Below are 21608 nucleotides of genomic sequence, written 5' to 3'. Positions count from 1 at the left end.
ATATTTTTTATTTTACCTTTATTTTACTAGGCAAGTCAGTTAAGAACAAATTCTTATTTTCAATGATGGTCTAGGAACAGTGGGTTAACTTCCTGTTCAGGGGCAGAATGACAGATTTGTACCTTGTCAGCTCAGGGATTCGAATTTGCAACCTTTCGGTTACTAGTCCAATGCTCTAACCACAAGGCTACCCTGCCGCCAATGCTTTCTGCCTCAATCAAAATCCTTTCTGTCTATTCCCTCACTGTACTGTTGCCACTTTGGACCTACTGTGTATGACCTGCCTGCCTCCTGGTCCCTTCCATTAAACACCTTCAGCTCTGTCTCCTATTGTGTTCATTACAGTATGACATGTTTTTACAAGTCTGGTTTAAGCCTCTGTCTTGTCATAGGCTGAGGATAAAAGCACATAAACCAAGCCACTGGTTATAGCAAATGAGCTCCTTCCTCTCGGTTGACGCAAAACAGTGACTTGTGGCCTGCAGTACCCGGACTGGGTCATACCGTGGTCAGACTTGGGAGTCACAGTGGAGGTCTCTCTGACTGCTCCTCTCTTCCACAACAGACCAACACAGACTGAAAGAGAGAGCCAATCACTGTTAAGATACTGTTCCTCCAGAAGCTGGATCGGGTCTTGAACTGTGGACATACATGAAGACAGTTCAAAGTGTCAGTCATTTAAAAATGACGTTCCAAATGACCAGGTTACATTTTCCTCATACTGTAGGTAACAGTTCATTCCTTGCGGTTTGGCCCTGTCCGGGGGTGTCCTCTGATGGGGCCACAGTGTCTCCTGACCCCTCCTGTCTCAGCCTCCAGTATTTATGCTGCAGTAGTTTATGTGTCGGGGGGCTAGGGTCAGTTTGTTATATCTGGAGTACTTCTCCTGTCCTATTCGGTGTCCTGTGTGAATTTATGTGTGCTTTCTCTAATTCTCTCTTTCTCTCTTTCTTTCTCTCTCTTGGAGGACCTGAGTCCTAGGACCATGCCCCAGGACTACCTGACATGATGACTCCTTGCTGTCCCCAGTCCACCTGGCCGTGCTGCTGCTCCAGTTTCAAGTGTTCTGCCTTATTATTATTCGACCATGCTGGTCATTTATGAACATTTGAACATCTTGGCCATGTTCTCTTATAATCTCCACCCGGCACAGCCAGAAGAGGATTGGCCACCCCACATAGCCTGGTTCCTCTCTAGGTTTCTTCCTAGTTTTTGGCCTTTCTAGGGAGTTGTTCCAAGCCACCGTGCTTCTACACCTGCATTGCTTGCTGTTTGGGGTTTTAGGCTGGGTTTCTGTACAGCACTTTGAGATATCAGCTGATGTGCGAATGGCTATATAAATAAATTTGATTTGATTTTTTATTTGATTCCTTAACAAATGGAAAGATGACACAAATTCATGTTCCCTTATCCCGGGTTACTGTGATGTTCCTGGCTACACCGCTGTGGAGCAGCTGTACCTCTGGGTGTCCTGGGATCCCTGTGGGACACTCGGGCTCTTCCTCAGCTGGTACGGACCATCTCCGTTGGGCAGCACCTCTCCAATGCTCACCCTGTCCACCAGGGGAAGCCCCTGTGCGCCCAGCCACTCCACCTGCACTGTCTGCGGGTAGAACCCTGTCACATACCCTCCAAGGTGGAGGTCATCTGTAGGCCTCTTCAATCAATAACACACACTTGAGGGACTGCGAGAACGCCAGGCGTAATCAAGCCACCTCAACGTTCATAGTGTTGTCAACATTGTCTCTACCACTGACATCCTTTTCATTTCAAGACTAAACTTTGTCTACCTTTTTTTTTGTCGTGGATCCAAGGTGCGTATTTAAATGGTCTTTAGCCTTTCGATGCCTTTAGCCTTTAGCCTTTCTCGTAGTAGTAAAGGCTCTCCAGGTCAAATGCCCCGTTGGCTCTGCACTTCATGACATGGACAGCTTGAAGGACTGCAGCCACCCAGGTCTGCCCAGAATTGTCAGGGGTGTATATGGAGGTGTAAATACATACAGTTCATTATTCTTCAATGAAAATTAAATAGAAAAAAACGACATCCTGTTTAACTTGTTATTTTGTAAATAAATTATCAAGATTATAATCTAATGGCTATACAAAGACAGAGTCGACAACACTCACCTGTAAGGTTATCATGCTGCCCAATTGTAGTCCAGGTGAATCCCAAAAACCTGTGAATGATTCTGGAGACGAAGTTCATTCCCCTCCAATGAGAAACACGTTGCTCGTTGCTGCTGAGCCAATCAGGCATTGGGGCGTCAGCGTCCATGTGCATGATGCTACTGTCATACTGGAGGATGGTTCTGTCATCTAAACTCCACGACCCCATGAACTCTGGCAGACCTGCCACACCCTATGACCCTATGTGATGTAGGTGGAGGACCTGGGCATCTGCATAACAACAGAACATTCAGAGAGAAAATGTAATTGTAAATATGTTAAGCAAAGATGGTTAATGTGATTAATATAAATAATACATGTGCCATGTAAATGTCCTTAAATACACCAACCTGCATATGGTATGATATGATATGGTATAATATGATATGATATGGTATGATATGGTATGGTATGATATATGATATGTATGGTATTATATGATATGGCATGATATGATATGGTATAATATGATATATGATATGGTATGATATGGTATGGTGTGATATGGTATGGTATGGTATGGTGGGGTATGATATGGTATGGCATGGTATGATATGGTATGATATGGTATGATATGGTATGGTATGGTATGATATGGTATGGTATGGTATGGTATGGTATGATATGGCATGATATGATATGGTATAATATGATATGGTATGATATGGTATAATATGATATGGTATGATATGGTATGATATGGTATGGTGGGGTATGATATGATATGATATGATATGGTATGGTGGGGTATGATATGGTATGGTAAGATATGGTATGGTGTGATATGGTATGGTATGGTATGATATGGTATGATATGGTATGGTATGGTATGATATGGTATGGTATGATATGGTATGATATGGTATGGTATGATATGGTATGATATGGTATGGTATGATATGTATGATATGGTATGTATGGTATGGTATGATATGGTATGATATGGTATGGTATGATATGATATGATATGGTATGATGGTATGGTATGATATGGTATGATATGGTATGGTATGATATGATATGATATGGTATGGTATGATATGATATGGTATGATATGGTATGATATGGTATGATATGGTATGGTATGATATGATATGATATGATATGGTATGGTATGATATGGTATGGTATGGGTATGATATGGTACCATTCTCCCCTTTCTTTGATTGTTTGAACCAGTGCATAACTCATCATGTGTCTTTAGTAGGGTCTCTCTAGGCCATGTCTTTGATGGTTTCTAGAGCCCATGTCTTTGAGGGTCCTTTCAGGCCTCCTTTCACTCTAGGCCTTAAGGCCTCAGTAACTCTCTTTGAGTAGCATTTCAGGCCTCAGTAACTGATTGATGCACTTTGTCTTTGAGTAGGGTCCTTTCAGGCCTCAGTAACTGATTGATGCATGTCATGTTTGTCATTTATTGATGTACTCTAGAGCCCATGTGTCTTTGAGTCCCAGTGTCATTTTTTGTCTTCTCCTTGTCCCTGACTTCTCCTTCTATTTTCCCTCTGCTGGTCTTATTAGGTTCTTTCCCTCTTTCTATCCCTCTCTCTCCCCCCTCCCTCTCTCACTCTCCCGTTCTCTTCTCTCTATCGTTCAGTTCTGCTCCCATGGTAAGATGTGATATGGTATGGTATGATATGGTATGATATGGCTGCAAAGCAGAGCCCAAATCAAGATAAGCTTCATGTGAAGATGGATGTGTGCACCTTGAGTGTGAAGAGACGAGTTTCCATTCACACTTTTGTTACTGTGGGTTTGTTGACTAAGCCTCATTACCTTGTTGTACAACACACTGATTGGTCCCTTGCAAAGATTGCATCACAGACTCCGAGTAGCACGTCAGTTTTCCTCATACACGTACAGCAGACAGGTTTGACTAGTTAGGAATTTCCCCTTCATTTCTGTCAGGAATCATGATCACACTGTTGAACATAACAAATGGCACAGTGTTAATGGTTGAGACAAAAGACATTTAGATTTAAATTAAATTAAAAACTTTATGAATGCAAGGAGATGGAATGCCATTCCTCCCCTTTCTTTGAACATCGTATTGTTTTGAACCCGAAGTAGATTATGTAGGTTAATCATAACTCATCATGCTAATTTATTGATGCACTCTAGAGCCCATGTCTTTGAGTAGGGTCCTTTCAGGCCTCAGTAACTTATTGATGTACTCTAGAGCCCATGTCTTTGAGTAGGGTCCTTTCAGGCCTCAGTAACTGATTGATGTACTCTAGAGCCCATGTCTTTGAGTAGGGTCCTTTCAGGCCTCAGTAACTTATTGATGTACTCTAGAGCCCATGTCTTTGAGTAGGGTCCTTTCAGGCCTCAGTAACTGATTGATGCACTCTAGAGCCCATGTCTTTGAGTAGGGTCCTTTCAGGCCTCAGTAACTTATTGATGTACTCTAGAGCCCATGTCTTTGAGTAGGGTCCTTTCAGGCCTCAGTAACTGATTGATGCACTCTAGAGCCCATGTCTTTGAGTAGGGTCCTTTCAGGCCTCAGTAACTGATTGATGCACTCTAGAGCCCATGTCTTTGAGTAGGGTCATTTCAGGCCTCAGTAACTGATTGATGCACTCTAGAACCCATGTCTTTGAGTAGACTGGTCCTTTCAGGCCTCAGTAACTCTGGGAATTGAAAGACATTGATGCACTCTAGAGCCCATGTCTTTGAGAATGTAGGGTCCTTTCAGGCCTCAGTAACTTATTGATGTACTCTAGTCCTTTCAGGCCTCAGTAACTGATTGATGTTCACTCTAGAGCCCATGTCTTTGAGTAGGGTCCTTTCAGGCCTCAGTAACTGATGTGAGCCCATGTCTTTGTGACCTTTCACTCTAACTGATTGATGCACTCTAGGGAGCCAGCCCATGTCTTTGAGTAGGGTCCTTTCAGGCCTCAGTAACTTATTGATGTTCTCTCTCAACCCAACACATACTCTAACTCTAGAGCCCATGTCTTTGAGTAGGGTCCTTTCAGGCCTCAGTAACTGATTGATGCACTCTAGAGCCCATGTCTTTGAGTAGGGTCCTTTCAGGCCTCAGTAACTTATTGATGCACTCTTTGGAGCCCATGTCTTTGAGTCTAGGGTCCTTTCAGGCCTCAGTAACTTATTGATGTACTCTAGAGCCCATGTCTTTGAGTAGGCCTCAGGATGTCCCCATGTCTTTGATTTTTCGTAGGGTTTTGGGTTTCAGGCCTCAGTAACTGATTGATGCATGTCTTTGAGTAGGGTCTGTAACTTATTGATGTCTTTGAGGACTCTGATTGATGCACTCTAGAGCCCATGTCTTTGAGTAGGGTTCTTTCAGGCCTCAGTAACTTATTGAAGGATTGTAGTCGTCCAAACGCAACGGTAAAGTTGGAATGTGTCTGTCTGAGTCAATGAGTACATTTCAGACTCCTGCTGCTTCAGTCACGCTGGCTGAACTTGGGATAGATACCAGCCTTCAGAACACAATGGACGGACAGGCATATGGGAGAGATGGAACAAATGGAAAAGCATGGATAGAGGGTGAAAAAAGAAAGGATGACGACCTGGGTCAGAAGGAAATGTTGGTGAAGGAAGGATGTGCAGTGAAGGAGGGATCAGCGAAGGTGAAGATGGAGGAGAGAGGTCACTGGGGCAGCAAGACGGAATTTCTTCTGGCCGTAGCAGGCAATGTGGTGGGACTAGGTAACGTGTGGAGGTTCCCCTACCTCTGCTACAAAAATGGTGGAGGTGAGTCCATGAAGGAGAGGGTGCCATTGTTATTCAAATGATGATCAGCTGATCAAATTAGGCAACTTAGATCACTTAAACCCATGTATCATACGGTATGTTTGATACAGTACCGTTCGTACAGACCAGGTATAGAGATCACAAAGCCAAGGTATGGAAGCATGGCATTTCTCTTCTTGTTTCTATAAGGTACTTTATAGTAGCTATATAGTAGCTATCATTTTGTTCTCATGTAGTGATCTGGTGGTGTGTATTTGTCAGGGGCGTTCCTGGTGCCGTACCTGGTGTTTGTGATGACCTGCGGGGTGCCCTTGTTCCTGCTGGAGACGGCCATGGGACAGTACACTCAGGAGGGAGGCATCACCTGCTGGAAGAGGCTGTGCCCATTGGCCGAGGGTGAGCACCATGGCAACACGATGACACCCCCACCCACTGAGGAGTCACAGAAACAGGGCTGTAGACAGGACAGGCAGAAGAACATAGGAATAGATGATGCTCAAACCTTTTCAATTCATCTGAATTGGACTGTGTAATTAATGAATTAATCCTAAATAAGTTGACACAAACTCCTGACGACAAATGAAAGGAATCCATCGCCGTTCTAGGAGGCCGAAAACACTGACACCACCTCGGTGCCACTGGATAAGAATAACATGAAGAGTTTCATTTGTGAATACAGAGGGGTTAATATGTAAGCAGGCTGGAGGCACAACAAGTGCCAAGCCTGGGGACACTTTCTCACAGATCAAAGGTAAATGCTTCTGTCATTTACATATACATTTTTCATTTGAGTCAGATGCTCTAATCTAGAGCAACGTATAATTAGTTCAATCAGCTTAATTAAGGTGGCTAGGTGAGACAAACACATATCACAGTAATAGTAAGTACATGTTTTCATTCAGTAGAGCAGCTATCAGCAAAGTCAGTGCTAGAAGGAAAAGTGTTAGAGCAGGAAAGGTTTTATTACATTTTGTTAGAGGGAGAGGGGAGTAATAGTTCCTTTTTGTAATCAAGTAATCAAGTTTCTTTTTGAAGAGATGGAAGATGAGTGGGAACTGTTTGTCTGAGCCTTGTTCCCCAACCTTTGGCAGAAAGAACGTGTGGTAATTCACTCTTGATAAAGTTAGGGTTAGTGTAACACCTGTCCATTCAGGACCATGTGAAAATCATCTGGTTATGTGTCTCCCTCTCAGGTATCGGCTATGCAGGGCAGTTGATCCTCCTCTACAGCTGTATGTGTTACATCATCATTTTGGCCTGGGCTCTGTTCTACCTGGTCTTCTCCTTCAGCGCTCAGCTCCCCTGGGCAAGCTGCACCAACCCCTGGAACACTGGTAGGTAACCGGGGCAAGCTGCACCAACCCCTGGAACACTGGTAGGTACCCTGGGCCGGCTGCACCAATCCCTGGAACACTGGTAGGTACCCTGGGCCGGCTGCACCAACCCCTGGAACACTGGTAGGTACCCTGGGCTGGCTACACCAATCCCTGGAACACTGGTAGGTACCCTGGGCAAGCTGCACCAACCCCTGGAACACTGGTAGGTACCCTGGGCCGGCTACACCAATCCCTGGAACACTGGTAGGTACCCTGGGCAAGCTGCACCAACCCCTGGAACACTGGTAGGTACCCTGGGTCGGCTACACCAATCCCTGGAACACTGGTAGGTACCCTGGGCCGGCTACACCAACCCCTGGAACACTGGTAGGTAGGTACCTTGGGCAAGCTGCACCAACCACTGGAACACTGGTAGGTACCCTGGGCAAGCTGCACCAACCCCTGGAACACTGGTAGGTACCCTGGGCCGGCTACACCAATCCCTGGAACACTGGTAGGTACCCTGGGCCGGCTACACCAATCCCTGGAACACTGGTAGGTACCCTGGGCCGGCTGCACCAACCCCTGGAACGCTGGTATGTACCCTGGGCAAGCTGCACCAGCCCCTGGAACACTGATAGGTACCCTGGGCCGGCTGGACCATTGGTACGTAGTACTCCAACTCTCCTCCAGGTGATTTCACTCACGTTTTTCGTATGTATTTTAACTAACTTTCCCCAGGTCATTGCTGTAAATGAGAATGTATTCTCAGTCAACTCACCTGGTAAAATAGTAAAAGAAATATAACATAAAGGGTGTTCTTTACCATAAGAATTGTTAGAGCAAGTTTTAGTTGTAAACATTATGTTCTCGGGAGCACGTGATGCCGCAGAGCTGAATAGACGTTGACAAACCGAGATCTTCAAAGTTATTCTATTTTTACCTAAATAACAATATTCTAACATCGGCTGATAAATTGTCAAGTACTTACCTTCCCAAAGAGCCATGGACCTCCGACCGAGAGGCAAGAAGGACGACCAAAACGTTGTTGATTCCCAAGATAACGATAACGCTACAGCTAGCAAGATTAACATTAGCCCTCAGATGACAGTTCCAGACTGTTGCTCTCAGCAGCCTCTTGCGAGCCTGCCGACATGCTGGCTACTTTCCTCCGGGAAATTCAGGATGGTAACAGAGGTCTTTCTCTGAAAATTGATAAGAAATCGGCTGAACTCCATTCTTCCATTGACAACCTGAAATCCTCCATTAATGAGCTCCTTTTGAGAACGACTGAGGCAGAGTTGCGCATTAGCACAGTTGAAGATACCATCTAGACATGACCAGGTCTTGATACAACTGCAACAGGACAATGCCTACCTCAAAAACAAGGTAGATCAGATGGAGAACCAGAGTAGACGTAGTAATATCTGTGTGGTGGGATTGAAAGAGGACAGCGAGGGCCGTGACCCGGTCCGTTTCTTCACTCAATGGATCCCGGAGGTCCTAGGCATAATCAACTTCACCAAGCCGCTGGAAATCGAACGCGCCCACAGAACATCAGCGCCGAAAACCCAGGCCAGATGAGCCCCCACGAGCCGTCCTGATCAGGTTCTTCTGTTTCCAAGACAGAGAGAAGATACTGCAACTCGCAAGAGCCAAAGGGGACATCACCATCGATGGAAAGAGGGTCAGCCTTTTCCCAGATATGAGCGCGGATCTCGCCAGACGTCGCAAGCAGTTCAGACCTGCCGCCGAAGCACTGAAGGAGAAGAACATCACGGGCTACCTCATCCACCCTGCGCGGATGAAAGTTCAGTACAAAGGCCGAAGCCATCTCTTCAACACACCGGGAGAAGTGCACACTTTTCTCAAAGAACTGAGCAACGTCTGAGCCAGGACGGTCTCTCTGGGGGATAAGACGCAACGTCTGAGCCAGGACGGTCTCTCTGGGGGATAAGATGCTCTGGGGGATATAAGATGCAACGTCTGAGCCAGACGGTCTCTCTGGGGGATAAGATGCAACGTCTGAGCCAGGACGGTCTCTCTGGGGGATAAGATGCAACGTCTGAGCCAGGACGGTCTCTCTGGGGGATAAGATGCAACGTCTGAGCCAGGACGGTCTCTCTGGGGGATAAGATGCAACGTCTGAGCCAGGACGGTCTCTCTGGGGGATAAGATGCAACGTCTGAGCCAGGACGGTCTCTCTGGGGGATAAGATGCAACGTCTGAGCCAGGACGGTCTCTCTGGGGGATAAGATGCAACGTCTGAGCCAGGACGGTCTCTCTGGGGGATAAGATGCAACGTCTGAGCCAGGACGGTCTCTCTGGGGGATAAGATGCAACGTCTGAGCCAGGACGGTCTCTCTGGGGGATAAGATGCAGGACGGTCTGAGCCAGGACAGTCTCTCTGGGGGATAAGATGCAACGTCTGAGCCAGGACGGTCTCTCTGGGGGATAAGATGCAACGTCTGAGCCAGGACGGTCTCTCTGGGGGATAAGATGCAACGTCTGAGCCAGGACGGTCTCTCTGGGGGATAAGATGCAACGTCTGAGCCAGGACAGTCTCTCTGGGGGATAAGATGCAACGTCTGAGCCAGGACAGTCTCTCTGGGGGATAAGATGCAACGTCTGAGCCAGGACGGTCTCTCTGGGGGATAAGATGCAACGTCTGAGCCAGGACAGTCTCTCTGGGGGATAAGATGCAACGTCTGAGCCAGGACAGTCTCTCTGGGGGATAAGATGCAACGTCTGAGCCAGGACGGTTTCTCTGGGGGATAAGATGCAACGTCTGAGCCAGGACGGTCTCTCTGGGGGATAAGATGCAACGTCTGAGCCAGGACAGTCTCTCTGGGGGATAAGATGCAACGTCTGAGCCAGGACGGTTTCTCTGGGGGATAAGATGCAACGTCTGAGCCAGGACGGTCTCTCTGGGGGATAAGATGCAACGTCTGAGCCAGGACGGTTTCTCTGGGGGATAAGATGCAACGTCTGAGCCAGGACGGTCTCTCTGGGGGATAAGATGCAACGTCTGAGCCAGGACGGTCTCTCTGGGGGATAAGATGCAACGTCTGAGCCAGGACGGTCTCCCTAGGGGATAAGATGCAACATCTGAGCCAGGACGGTCTCTCTGGGGGATAAGATGCAACGTCTGAGCCAGGACGGTCTCTCTGGGGGATAAAATGCAGTTTGTTTGTTTTCTCTTATCCGGATTGAACTGCTGGTATCTCCCGGTCACTATAATTGATTTGTACATTTTCAACTAACCGTATATCTATTCACAACGTTTGTTTTCAATTTAGAGAGCTCACAGGTTTTAGTTTACGCCAAGGTTTAGCTAGTAAGAGCAAGATGGAAAGGGAGCAGCAACGTATCTCTACAAGTGTGTTCATGTTTGATTGTTGGGATTGTTGTTTTCGTCTGACAATCGGGGTGGGTGGGATTTTTATTATTTTTTTCTTCCTTTTTTCTATATTTATTGTTTCCTTCCTAAAGAAACACACAGGTCACTTTTTATTCACACCCACACAAGACACACACACACATAGATAACTTTTTACTTTTGACCCAACTGTTTCATAGAGTGTTAGATGTCGAGTATCTCCCCAGATTGCTTAGTGACCATTCTCCTCTGGTATTATCAATCTCCATTTCTACCAAGGTAAATGGAGCATATAGATGGAGACTAAATTCTACACTCCTAAAGCAACCTGAATTTTGTGCATTCATCAAAGAGCAGATCAATATTTTTACTTTGACAAACAAACCCTCTGCTCCTGACAGCTTCATTCTTTGGGACACATTGAAGGCCTATATGAGGGGACAGATTATTTCCTATACTAAAGGGCTGAAGAAAAACATGGTGCGGAACTGAGTGCTCTTGAATCTGAAATCTCAGAGCTAGAGAAAACCTACCAAAGAGGTTCGACTAAAGATCTATACAGGCTTTTGGTAAATAAAAAACTTAAATATAATATTCTGAACACATATCAAGCTGAGATGACCCTCACTCAATCAAAACAGTGTTATTACGAGCTTGGAGGGAAAGCTCACAAAGTATTGGCATGGCAACTGAAAGCAGAGGAAAGTAAGAGGACAATTAATGCCATAGAAACTCTTACTGATGAGATATCTTTCGACCCTACTGAAATTAATAATACTTTTAAGAAATACTATGAAGACCTTTACACTTCCCAATCAAGCGATGATCTATCAGAGATCGACTCCTTTCTCTCCTCTCTCAACCTCCCATGCCTGTCAGGGGAAGACAGCGAGCGCCTGAGTGAACACTTCTCAGTTCCTGAATTGTTGGAGGCCATTAAATCCTTACCTTCTAATAAATCTCCTGGGGAGGATGGCTTCCCTCCAGAGTTCTATAAAGAATTTAGGGAGCTGTTGGTTCTCTACCTTATGGAGGTACTTAAAAAAGCCAGAGAAGACAACTGCTTTCCAGAGTCCTCTCTCAAGCAGTGATTACTGTAATCCACAAGAAAGGGAAAAACCCGCTAAAGTGCACCTCCTACAGACCAATCTCTCTCCTTAACACAGATTGTAAACTGGTCACCAAGATGCTATCTAAGAGACTGGAGTCATGTCTTCCCCTGTTGGTCAACCCAGATCAGACTGGCTTCATAATTAATAGATTGTCCTCCAATAATCTCAGAAGGTTCTTTGATATAATTCACCTTGCTAACAAAAACAAAAGACCTAGTGTCGCAGTCTTCCTCGAAGCTGAAAAGGCCTTTGATAGGGTTGAATGGCCATCCCTCTTTCGCGCCTTGGAAAAGTTTGGTTTAGGTACCGTGTTTGTAAATGTGATAAAATCACTCTACAAATCTCCTAAAACTAGGATTGCTACCAATGAGACTACTTCCTCCTCGTTCCCTCTTTATAGGGGGAACAGACAAGGTTGGCCAATTAGCCCCCACCTCTTTGCCCTCGCCATCGAACCGTTGGCTGAGGCTATTAGAACGTGCCCTGACATACATGGCTTTGAGGTGGGCCCCCATACCCATATATTATCACTCTTTGCGGACGACCGTATCTTATTTCTAACAAACCCAGAACACTCCCTCACTTGCAGATCCTACTACAGTGTTATAGTTCTTTCTCTGGATATAAGGTCCATTTTGATAAAAGCGAAATCTTACCGTTGTCTGTCTTTGACCATCATACCATCAAGCACAAGTTTCCTTTTAGATGGTCGCCTATGGGCTTCACATATTTGGGCATAATGGTGGATGGTAATCTGAACAACCTCTATAAACTCAATCTGGCCAGTTTGTTGCAAAAGGTGGAGGTTGACCTTTGTAAATGGATGGACTTAATTCTCACTCTACTGGGTAGAATCAATGTAATTAAAATGAATGTCCTGCCCAGGTTTCTATATCTGTTTCAATCTCTCCCTATCCCTGTTCCCGCAGCATTTTTTTCCTCTCTCAACAAGCTGACCAGACGGTTTATCTGGCACGGCAAAACCCCTAGGGTTGGCCTGGATAAACTGACCCTTGATTACAGTCAAGGGGGCTTAAACATCCCCAATTTTAAAATGTACTACTGGGCTGCACAGTCTAGGTTTCTGGCTCAGAGGTTTGACAATGGTCCCTCTCCCTCATGGTTGAACATTGAAAAGCTTGAGGTAAATGATGACACTGGGGCATAATTGTTTTACAAATGGGACAGAAAATCTATAAAAACCATCACAGACAACCCTTTAATCATACATTATGTCCTGGCATGGTGCAAACTGCATGAGCTGTTCGGACGAGAGGGATTCCTTTCCCCTAAAACCCCTTTATGGAACAATAGATTGATTCCTATGTTTTTCCAGAATAGTAACTTTAGACCATGGTCTGATAAGGGGATCACACTTCTGGAACATTGTTACGAGGAGGGAGTTCTTATGTCTTTTGATCAGCTGAAACAGAAATACCACATGCCTAACAGGGACTTCTTCAGCTACCTACAACTACGAAACTTTATTAGGGTGACTCTCAAGGGACAATGGAACCTACCTAAGATGTCACTTATTGAACAACTCTGCCACGCAGACCAACCACTGTTCAAGACCATTTCCCGTGTTTACAATGCTCTTATGTCAGGTCTAACACTGCCTGGGCTAGATAAACCCCGACTTAGATGGGAGAATGATCTGGGTATTGATCTTGATGAGGATCTATGGAGTGACCTATGCAGGGATGGTGTTACATCCACATTGAACTCCAGATACAGACTGATCCAGTTTAATTTCCTCCATCAGCTCTATATCACCCCATCTAGACTGCACAAGTTCAACCCAGATATCTCCTCCCTATGTTTTAGATGTGGCTCAGATGAAGAAACATTCCTCCATTCCACTTAGCAGTGTTCAAAACTACACGGTTTCTGGCAGGGGGTATGCGATACCATATCCTCAATTCACGGGGTTGCAACTTTACTAACACCAATCTTAGGCAAAGCCATACTATAAAGCTAACAGAAATATTGCTAGCGATTGCCAAGAAATGTATTGCCTTGAAATGGAAATTGGATTCCTCCCTGCCAGTTGCAATGTGGCTATCGGAAGTTAATAGTTGTATCCCTTTGGAGAAAATCACTTACTGCTTGAGGAATAAGTTAAAGACATTTTACAGAATTTGGCAACCTTTTATTGACTATATGGAGAATCTCCCCTCACATCTCATTGATTGAATCTATATATAATCCTCACATAATGTTTCACACGTAATGTATAATATGTAGCCTACAGCAGGTGATCCAATGTTTCGTTGTTATTTTTTTATTTATTTTATGTTTGTTTATATAATAATAATACATTTTTACAAATTGTTACGCTCGTCTGTTACTGTCACTTTGTCCTATCGTTGTCTAATCTTTTCACTTTTGTTTTGAATGTTGTTAATTGGAAAATGCATTTTTTTTTACAAAATTAAAATTAAAATGACATTATGTTCTCTCTTCCCCATTAGATGACTGTGTTGACTTCTCCTCTCAAAACCGTACTTTCAATTGGACTGGACAGATGAACTCAACCTCTGCAGCCACTGAATTCTGGGAGTAAGTTTACGGATTCAACATACCTTGATCTTCCAGTTGGCCACAACATAAAAGACAATGTCAGTTTGTCTATATTCTCCACAAGTCTCTTTCTCTAGGCGTCGTGTGCTGGTCATCTGGGGGGTATAGGGGAGGTGGGCAGTGTCACGTAGGAGTTGCTGCTGTTTCTCACCCAACTCTCTGTCTTATCCCCTCTCTGTCCCTCCTCTCTCTGTTTCTCACCCCCTCTCTGTGACACTCCTCTATCTGTCCCTCCTCTCTCTGTTTCTCACCCCCTCTCCGTCCCTCCTCTCTCTGTCTCTCCTCTCTCTGTTTCTCACCCATCTCTCTGTCTCACCCCTCTCTGTCTCACCCCCTCTCTGTCCCTCCTCTCTCTGTCTCACCCCTCTCTCTGTCTCTGTCTCACCCCTCTCTCTCTGTCCCTCCTCTCTCTGTCTCACCCCCTCTCTGTCCCTCTCTGTTTCTCCTCTCTTTGTTTCTCCCCCTGTTTCTCTCTGTCTCTCCCTCTCTCTCTGTCTCCTACACCCCTCTCTGTCCCTCTCTCTCTCTCTCTCCTCTCTCTGTTTCTCACCCATCTCCCCCTCTCTGTTCTTCCCCTCTCTGTTTCTCCCTCTGTCTCTCCTCTCTCTGTTTCTCCCCATCTCTCTGTTTCTCCTCTCTTCTGTTTCTCCCCACCCTCTCTGTCTCTCCCCCTTTGTTTCTCCTCTCTCTGTTTCTCTCCTCTCTCTGTTTCTCACCCATCTCTCTGTTCCTCCTCTCTCTGTTTCTTCCCCCACTCTGTTTCTCCTCTCTATGTCTGTCTCCCCCCTCTCTGTCCCTCCTCTCTCTGTTTCTCCTCTCTTTGTCCCTTCTCCCCCTCTCTGTCTCACCCATCCCTGTCCCTCCTCTGTTTCTCCCCTCCACTCTCTGTTTCTCCTCTCTCTGTTTCTCCTGTCTCTCTGTTTCTCCCCCTCTCTCTGTTTCTCACCTATCTCTCTGTTTCTCCTCTCCTCTCTGTTTCTCCCTCTCTGTCCCTCTCTGTTTCTCCCCTCTCTCTGTTTCTCTCCTTTCTCTGTTGTCTCCTCTCTCTGTCCCTTCTCCTGTCTCCCTCTCTGTTTCTCCCCACCTCTCTGTCTCTCCCCTCTCTGTCTCCTCCTCTCTCTCTGTTTCTCCTCTCTCTGTTTTTCACCCATCTCTGTTTCTCCCCCTCTGTCTCTCCTCTGTCTCCTCTCTCCTCCTCTGTCCCTCCTCTCTCTCTCTCTGTCTCTCCCTGTCTCTCTGTCCCTCCTCTCTCTGTGTCTCTGTTTCTCCTCTCCACTCTCTCTGTTTCTCCCCTCCTCTCTGTCACCCCTCTGTTTCTCACCCATCTCTTTCTCTCTCTCTCTGTTTCTCCCTCTCTCTGTTTCTCCCACCCTCTGTCCCCCCCACTCTCTGTCCCTCCTCTCTCTGTCCCCCATCCTCTCTCTGTTTCTCCTGTTTCTCTATGTCTCTCCCCCCTCTTTGTCCCTCCTCTGTTTCTCTGTTTCTCCTCTCTCTGTTTCTCCCCCCTCTGTCTCTCCCCTTTCTCTGTTTCTCCCCCTCTCCCTCCCCCCTTTGTTTCTCCTCTCTGTTTCTCTGTCTCTCCTCTCTCTGTCTCTCCCCTCTCTGTCCCTCCTCTCTCTGTTTCTCCTCTCTCTGTGTCTCCCCTCTCTGTCACCCCCTCTCTGTCCCTCCTCTCTCTGTTTCTCCTCTCTCTGTTTCTCCCCTCTCTGTCACCCCCTCTCTGTCCCTCCTCTCTCTTTTTCTCCTCTCTCTGTTTCTCCCCTCTGTCACCCCCTCTCTGTCCCTCCTCTCTCTGTTTCTCCTCTCTCTGTCCCTCCTCTCTCTGTTTCTCCCCTCTCTGTCCCTCCTCTCCCTGTCCCTCCTCTCTCTGTCCCTCCTCTCTCTGTTTCTCCCCTCTCTGTCCCTACCCCCTCTCTGTCCCTCTTCTCTCTGTTTCTCCCCTCTCTGTTTCTCCTCTCTCTCTGTTTCTCTCCTCCTCTCTATGTCTGTCTCTCCCTCCTATCTCTGTCTCTCCCCTCCCCCTCTGCTTCTCTCCTCTCCCCTCTGTCTCTCCCCTCTGTGTCTCTCCCCTCTGTCTCTCCCCTCTGTGTCTCTCCCCTCTGCCTCCCCTCTCTGTTTCTCTCCCCTCTCTGCTTCTCTCCCCTCTCTGTTTCTTCTCACCCCCTCCCCCTCTGTGTTCTCCTCTCTCTGTCTCCCCTGTTTCTCCCCTCTCTGTCTCTCTCCCTGTCCCTCCTCTCTCTGTCTCTCTCTCTGTTTCTCCCTGTCTCTCTCTGTCCCTCTCTCTCTGTTTCTCCTCTCTCTGTTTCTCTCCTATGTCTGTCTCTCCCCTATCTCTGTCTCTCCCCCCTCTGCTTCTCTCCTATATCTGTCTCTCCCCTCTGTCTCTCTCCCCTCTGTCTCTCCCCTCTGTGTCTCTCCCTCTGCCTCCCTCTCTGTCTCTCCCCTCTCTGTCTCTCACCTCTGTGTCTCTCTCCTCTCTCTCTGTCTCTCTCCTCTCTCTCCGTCTCTCTCCTATCTCTGTCTCTCTCCTATCTCTGTCTCTCTTCTATCTCTGTCTCTCCCCTATCTCTGTCTCTCCCCTCTCTGTCACTCACCTCTGTGTCTCTCACATCTGTCTCTCCCCTCTGTCTCTCCCCTCTCTGTCACTCCCCTGTATCTCTCTCCCCTGTATCTCTCCCCTCTGTGTCTCTCCCCTCTCTCTGTCTCTCTCCTCTCTCTCTGTCTCTCTCCTCTCTCTCCTATCTCTGTCTCTCTCCTATCTCTGTCTCTCTCCTATCTCTGTCTCTCCCCTCTCTCTGTCTCTCCCCTCTCTCTGTCTCTCCCCCTCTCTCTCTCCCCTCTCTCTGTCTCTCCCCTCTCTCTGTTTCTCCCCTCTCTCTGTCTCTCCTTTGTGTCTCTCCCCACTATCCATCTAGGCGTCGTGTGCTGGCCATCTCGGGGGGCATAGAGGAGGTGGGCAGTGTCAGGTGGGAGGTGCTGCTCTGTCTCATCGTCATGTGGGTCATCTGCTACTTCTGCATCTGGAAAGGGGTCAAGTCAACAGGCAAGGTGTGTGTGTGTGTTTATGCACAGCACATATGCACACACACACAGCATATGTTCAGTTTAGCATTGAAACAGTACAATCTCTTATCCTTTTTCTCTCATGGCTTTCTTTCTTTGTGATTTTACAGCCTCTCCCTGTCTCCATCCATACACACGCTCTCTCTCTAGGTTGTATATTTCACTGCTACCTTCCCCTACGCGATGCTGCTGGTACTACTGATCAGAGGCCTGACTCTGCCAGGGGCCCTGCAGGGGGTCCTGTTCTACCTCTACCCTGAACCAGACAGGCTCTCTGACCCCCAGGTGTGGATGGAGGCCGGCTCCCAGATCTTCTTCTCCTACAGTGTGGGAGTGGGCTCCTTAAACGTGCTGGGCTCCTACAATACCTACAACAACAACTGCTACAAGTGAGTCCTTATCCTCTGTGTGTGCTGACACGGTGTGTGGTGACTGTGTGTGTTGACACTGTGTGTGGTGACACTGTGTGTGTTGACACTGTGTGTGGTGACACTGTGTGTCCCCCAAATGTTGTGTCTGTGTATGTTTCAGAGACTGCCTGTGGCTGTGCTTGCTGAACAGCGGCACCAGCGTGGTTGCTGGGTTCGCAGTTTTCTCAGTCCTGGGGTTCATGGCTCATGAACAGGGCGTTCCCATTGAGGAGGTGGCGGAGTCGGGTACTGCACAAATGAGTTTTTATTGTTGTTTTCAGGACAGTTGGACACTTGGATGAAATGAAGTGAAACAAATCCGTTGTATTTTAAACTGGGTTCTCTCAGGTCCTGGGCTGGCGTTCATAGCGTACCCCCAGGCAGTAGCCATGATGCCCCTGCCTCAGATGTGGGCTGTTTGTTTCTTCATCATGATCATTCTACTGGGTCTGGATACACAGGTTAGCTATTATCTACACAGTCCACACACAATAGTTCACACATTCATCTCTAAAGTTTAAAGGCGTTCTGCATTCCTCCCCCATCCAGTTTGTTGCCATGGAGGTGGTGATGACGTCAGTATCAGACCTGTTTCCCACGGTGCTGCGGAGGACTGGGCGCAGGGAGCTCTTCCTCCTCTTCTTCTGTCTCACCTGCTTCTTCTTCCAACTCATCATGGTCACAGAGGTCAGAGAGAAAGAGAGGGTAGAGAGAGAGAGAAATGCCAGGAATTGTGTTCCAGATCTCTGTGATCTACTTAAAGAGAGTGTTTGTCCTAGTCACACCTCTCTCCTCCTGTCCCCAGGGTGGGATGTATGTGTTCCAGATCTCTGTGATCTACTTAAAGAGAGTGTTTGTCCTAGTCACACCTCTCTCCTCCTGTCCCCAGGGTGGGATGTATGTGTTCCAGATCTCTGTGATCTACTTAAAGAGAGTGTTTGTCCTAGTCACACCTCTCTCCTTCTGTCCCCAGGGTGGGATGTATGTGTTCCAGCTGTTTGACTACTATGCCTGTAATGGAACCTGTTTGCTCTTCCTCTCTGTGTTCGAGTCCCTGGCCATGGGATGGATATTTGGTGAGGCTGATGTGAACTAACCTGGAATACATTTCTGTCAATGATTTCTGTCGAATAAAAAATATAATTTATAAAATATATATAAAAGATAAACACTGTAGTGCCATAGAATCCTATAGAATGGTAAACCAGTATCATTCCACTATCAATCTTATTGAGATGATAAACCTGATATCAATACAACATGTCAACATTTGGATAATGTCAATAACATGCACCCAATCTTGCGCACCAGGTGCAGAGCGTATGTATGGCGTAATAGAGGACATGACAGGGATGAGGCCTAACCCCGTCTTCAAGCTCTGCTGGCTCTACCTGACCCCTCTGGTTTCTCTGGTGAGTTTCAGGCTTTGATGGACAGTAAAGGCAAGCAAGACTCACATTGTGCAATCCTCTAAGGTACCAGGAGATGGCACTATCACAATGCAATAGGTTACAAATTCATATTTTGCCAAATGGTACCTGTTGCATTTGGACGTTCACTTGCTTTACACAAGCAACTATGTTCACATGCTCACGTCAACAAGGACTGATCTGGAGTTATTCTAGAAGTTAAAAGCATTAATGTTGAAGAAATCCTCATTCCCTCGTCTCTCCCAGGTGTCGTTCATCTGCTCTCTGGTGGAGTACCAGCCCCTGACCTTCAACCGCTGGTATGTGTACCCAGGATGGGTGTATGTTCTGGGCTGGCTGTTGGCCCTCTCCTCCATCGTCCTGGTCCCCGGGTGGGCCCTGCTGCAGATCTGCACCGGGACAGGCAGCCTTAGAGAGGTGAGAGTGGGACTGCCGTGTGACAGGCAGCCTTAGAGAGGTGAGAGTGGGACTGCCCTGTGACAGGCAGCCTTAGAAAGGTGAGAGTGGGACTTCCTTGTGACAGGCAGCCTTAGAGAGGTGAGAGTAGGACTGCCCTGTGACAGGCAGTCTTAGAGAGGTGAAAGTGGGACTGCCCTGTGACAGGCAGCCTTAGAGAGGTGAGAGTGGGACTTCCCTGTGACAGGCAGTCTTAGAGAGGTGAGAGTAGGACTGCCCTGTGACAGGCAGCCTTAGAGAGGTGAGAGTGGGACTGCCCTGTGATAGGCAGTCTTAGAGAGGTGAGAGTGGGACTGCCCTGTGACAGGCAGTCTTAGAGAGGTGAGAGTGGGACTGCCCTGTGACAGGCAGTCTTAGAGAGGTGAGAGTGGGACTGCCCTGTGACAGGCAGTCTTAGAGAGGTGAGAGTGGGACTGCCCTGTGACAGGCAGCCTTAGAGAGGTGAGAGTAGGACTGCCCTGTGACAGGCAGCCTTAGAGAGGTGAGAGTGGGACTGCCCTATGACTGGAGTTAAAACTCGGGTTTCCTTTGTGGATTGGTCATAGAATAATTATGTTAGAGGGTCAAATTGGAGGACATATAGATCTTAAATTATTTTTGTAAACTGAGTGGGTAGGTATTATTAATTCACTATAAATTATTGAAGAAACCAACAACCACTAAAGTTGACATGTTGATGTGCTGACTTTCTCCTCAACTCCCCAGCGTTTCCTCCACTTGTGTCGGCCAGACAATGACCTCCCGTTGACCCGGAAGAGAAAGGCTGTCCTCTGGAGCAGAGATGGAGGTACACTCATGACTGCAGCAGAGGAAAGCACAGACAACTGATACACACCCAGAAAAGCTTCTGTGTCAAAGCTCTTCGTATACTGAACGTTTATTTCAACACCAAGCTGAACTCTTGTATCTTTACCAACACGTTGAGAGAAACGCATTGATAATGAACAATGGTGCATGTTTCAATAGTGTCATCATGTTCCATATTTGAAGTGTTGCCACCTTACATTTGAAAGGACAAAGCTCAAACAACCTAGAGACACTGTAGGTTGTCATTGTACAAAACAATGTTCTTTCAACTGTCCCCACTCAGGGCTTAACATGTGTAGTGGCTTCCTTTAGTTTTTACCATAGCCACTGCCCAAGCCTGAAGTGGGGTTGTTTGATACGCACACAGTCCACACTCAAGGTTTCCAAACGGCCAAACATTCAATGACATCCAGGGATATGGTGCAACAAAAATGTTTATTCTTCTTATATCTAACAAATAAATGATTCTTCAATCAACTTAAAGCATAGAATACTTGATATGGAAAATACATATTATGACCTGTCTGTATGTCTGTATGGTCAAAAAACTATACCGCTCCCGCATCTAGCAAGGACTCCCTCCCCCGAAGGCCCAACTTCCTGCCTTTATCCTAACACACTTACCACAATACAATGAATAGGCAAGAGGTGGGGCCAAAAACTGAGTTACACAAACAAATGAATATTTCTCAATCAGGTAAATATAAATCATAAAACGTACATACCTAATATTTCCTCATTTACAATAATATTTAATATACATGGAGCTCCATATATTAGGTCTTTTATACAAATATGTCCAAATCGGCTCCAACAACATGGGTTACTGGCAGCTCATGACTTTCCTTTCTGAAGTCACTCAATCCAGTTTCCATGGTAGCAGTTGTAGTCACATAAAAGGTTATCTAGGTTGTCAGTTTCTTATTATGAAAGACCACCTTTGGCTAATATACAGCAACTCTGACTAATGGCATTTTTGTTTTGTAAATTAGTGCTTTACCTCAACGTTAACCTTCACTTGCATTTTTATAATCCTTACTAGACATCAGAAACAGGATGTTTTTCTAGAAACACCAATTAAAGTAGATTAAAAAATGAAGCGTGTTTTGTCTTTGTCACATAGAAATGTGTGTATTGGCACTCCCTTAGATGAGACTCAAGAAGCAAA

At 46.5% G+C, this 21608-nt stretch overlaps 1 protein-coding gene across 3 annotated transcripts; it reads left to right on the top strand.

Annotated features, from left to right (window-relative positions):
- Positions 1–5507: 5507 nt before the first annotated feature.
- LOC123992567 (sodium- and chloride-dependent GABA transporter 2-like) lies at positions 5508–20858 on the top strand. Of its 3 annotated transcripts, none has more exons than XM_046293791.1 (13): positions 5508–5884; positions 6146–6280; positions 7078–7218; positions 14166–14253; positions 17190–17322; positions 17488–17726; positions 17869–17993; positions 18096–18208; positions 18297–18434; positions 18721–18823; positions 19059–19159; positions 19424–19594; positions 20339–20858. In XM_046293791.1, the coding sequence occupies exons 1-13, from the start codon at positions 5530–5532 to the stop codon at positions 20459–20461; spliced, it is 1965 nt and encodes a 654-aa protein (XP_046149747.1). In that variant the 5' UTR covers positions 5508–5529; the 3' UTR covers positions 20462–20858. The 3 variants fall into 3 exon arrangements, with proteins under 3 accessions (XP_046149747.1, XP_046149746.1, XP_046149748.1); XM_046293790.1 differs by having other exon boundaries at positions 18553–18823; XM_046293792.1 differs by lacking the exons at positions 5508–5884; positions 6146–6280; positions 7078–7218 and adding an exon at positions 7646–7673 and having other exon boundaries at positions 18553–18823.
- The last annotated feature ends 750 nt before the right edge of the window (positions 20859–21608 follow it).

Source organism: Oncorhynchus gorbuscha, linkage group LG13 (genome assembly GCF_021184085.1).
Source record: "Oncorhynchus gorbuscha isolate QuinsamMale2020 ecotype Even-year linkage group LG13, OgorEven_v1.0, whole genome shotgun sequence".
Classification (NCBI taxonomy): domain Eukaryota; kingdom Metazoa; phylum Chordata; class Actinopteri; order Salmoniformes; family Salmonidae; genus Oncorhynchus; species Oncorhynchus gorbuscha.
The sequence above is the reverse complement of the archived record's forward strand: the minus strand, read 5'-3'. Positions and strand labels throughout refer to the sequence as shown.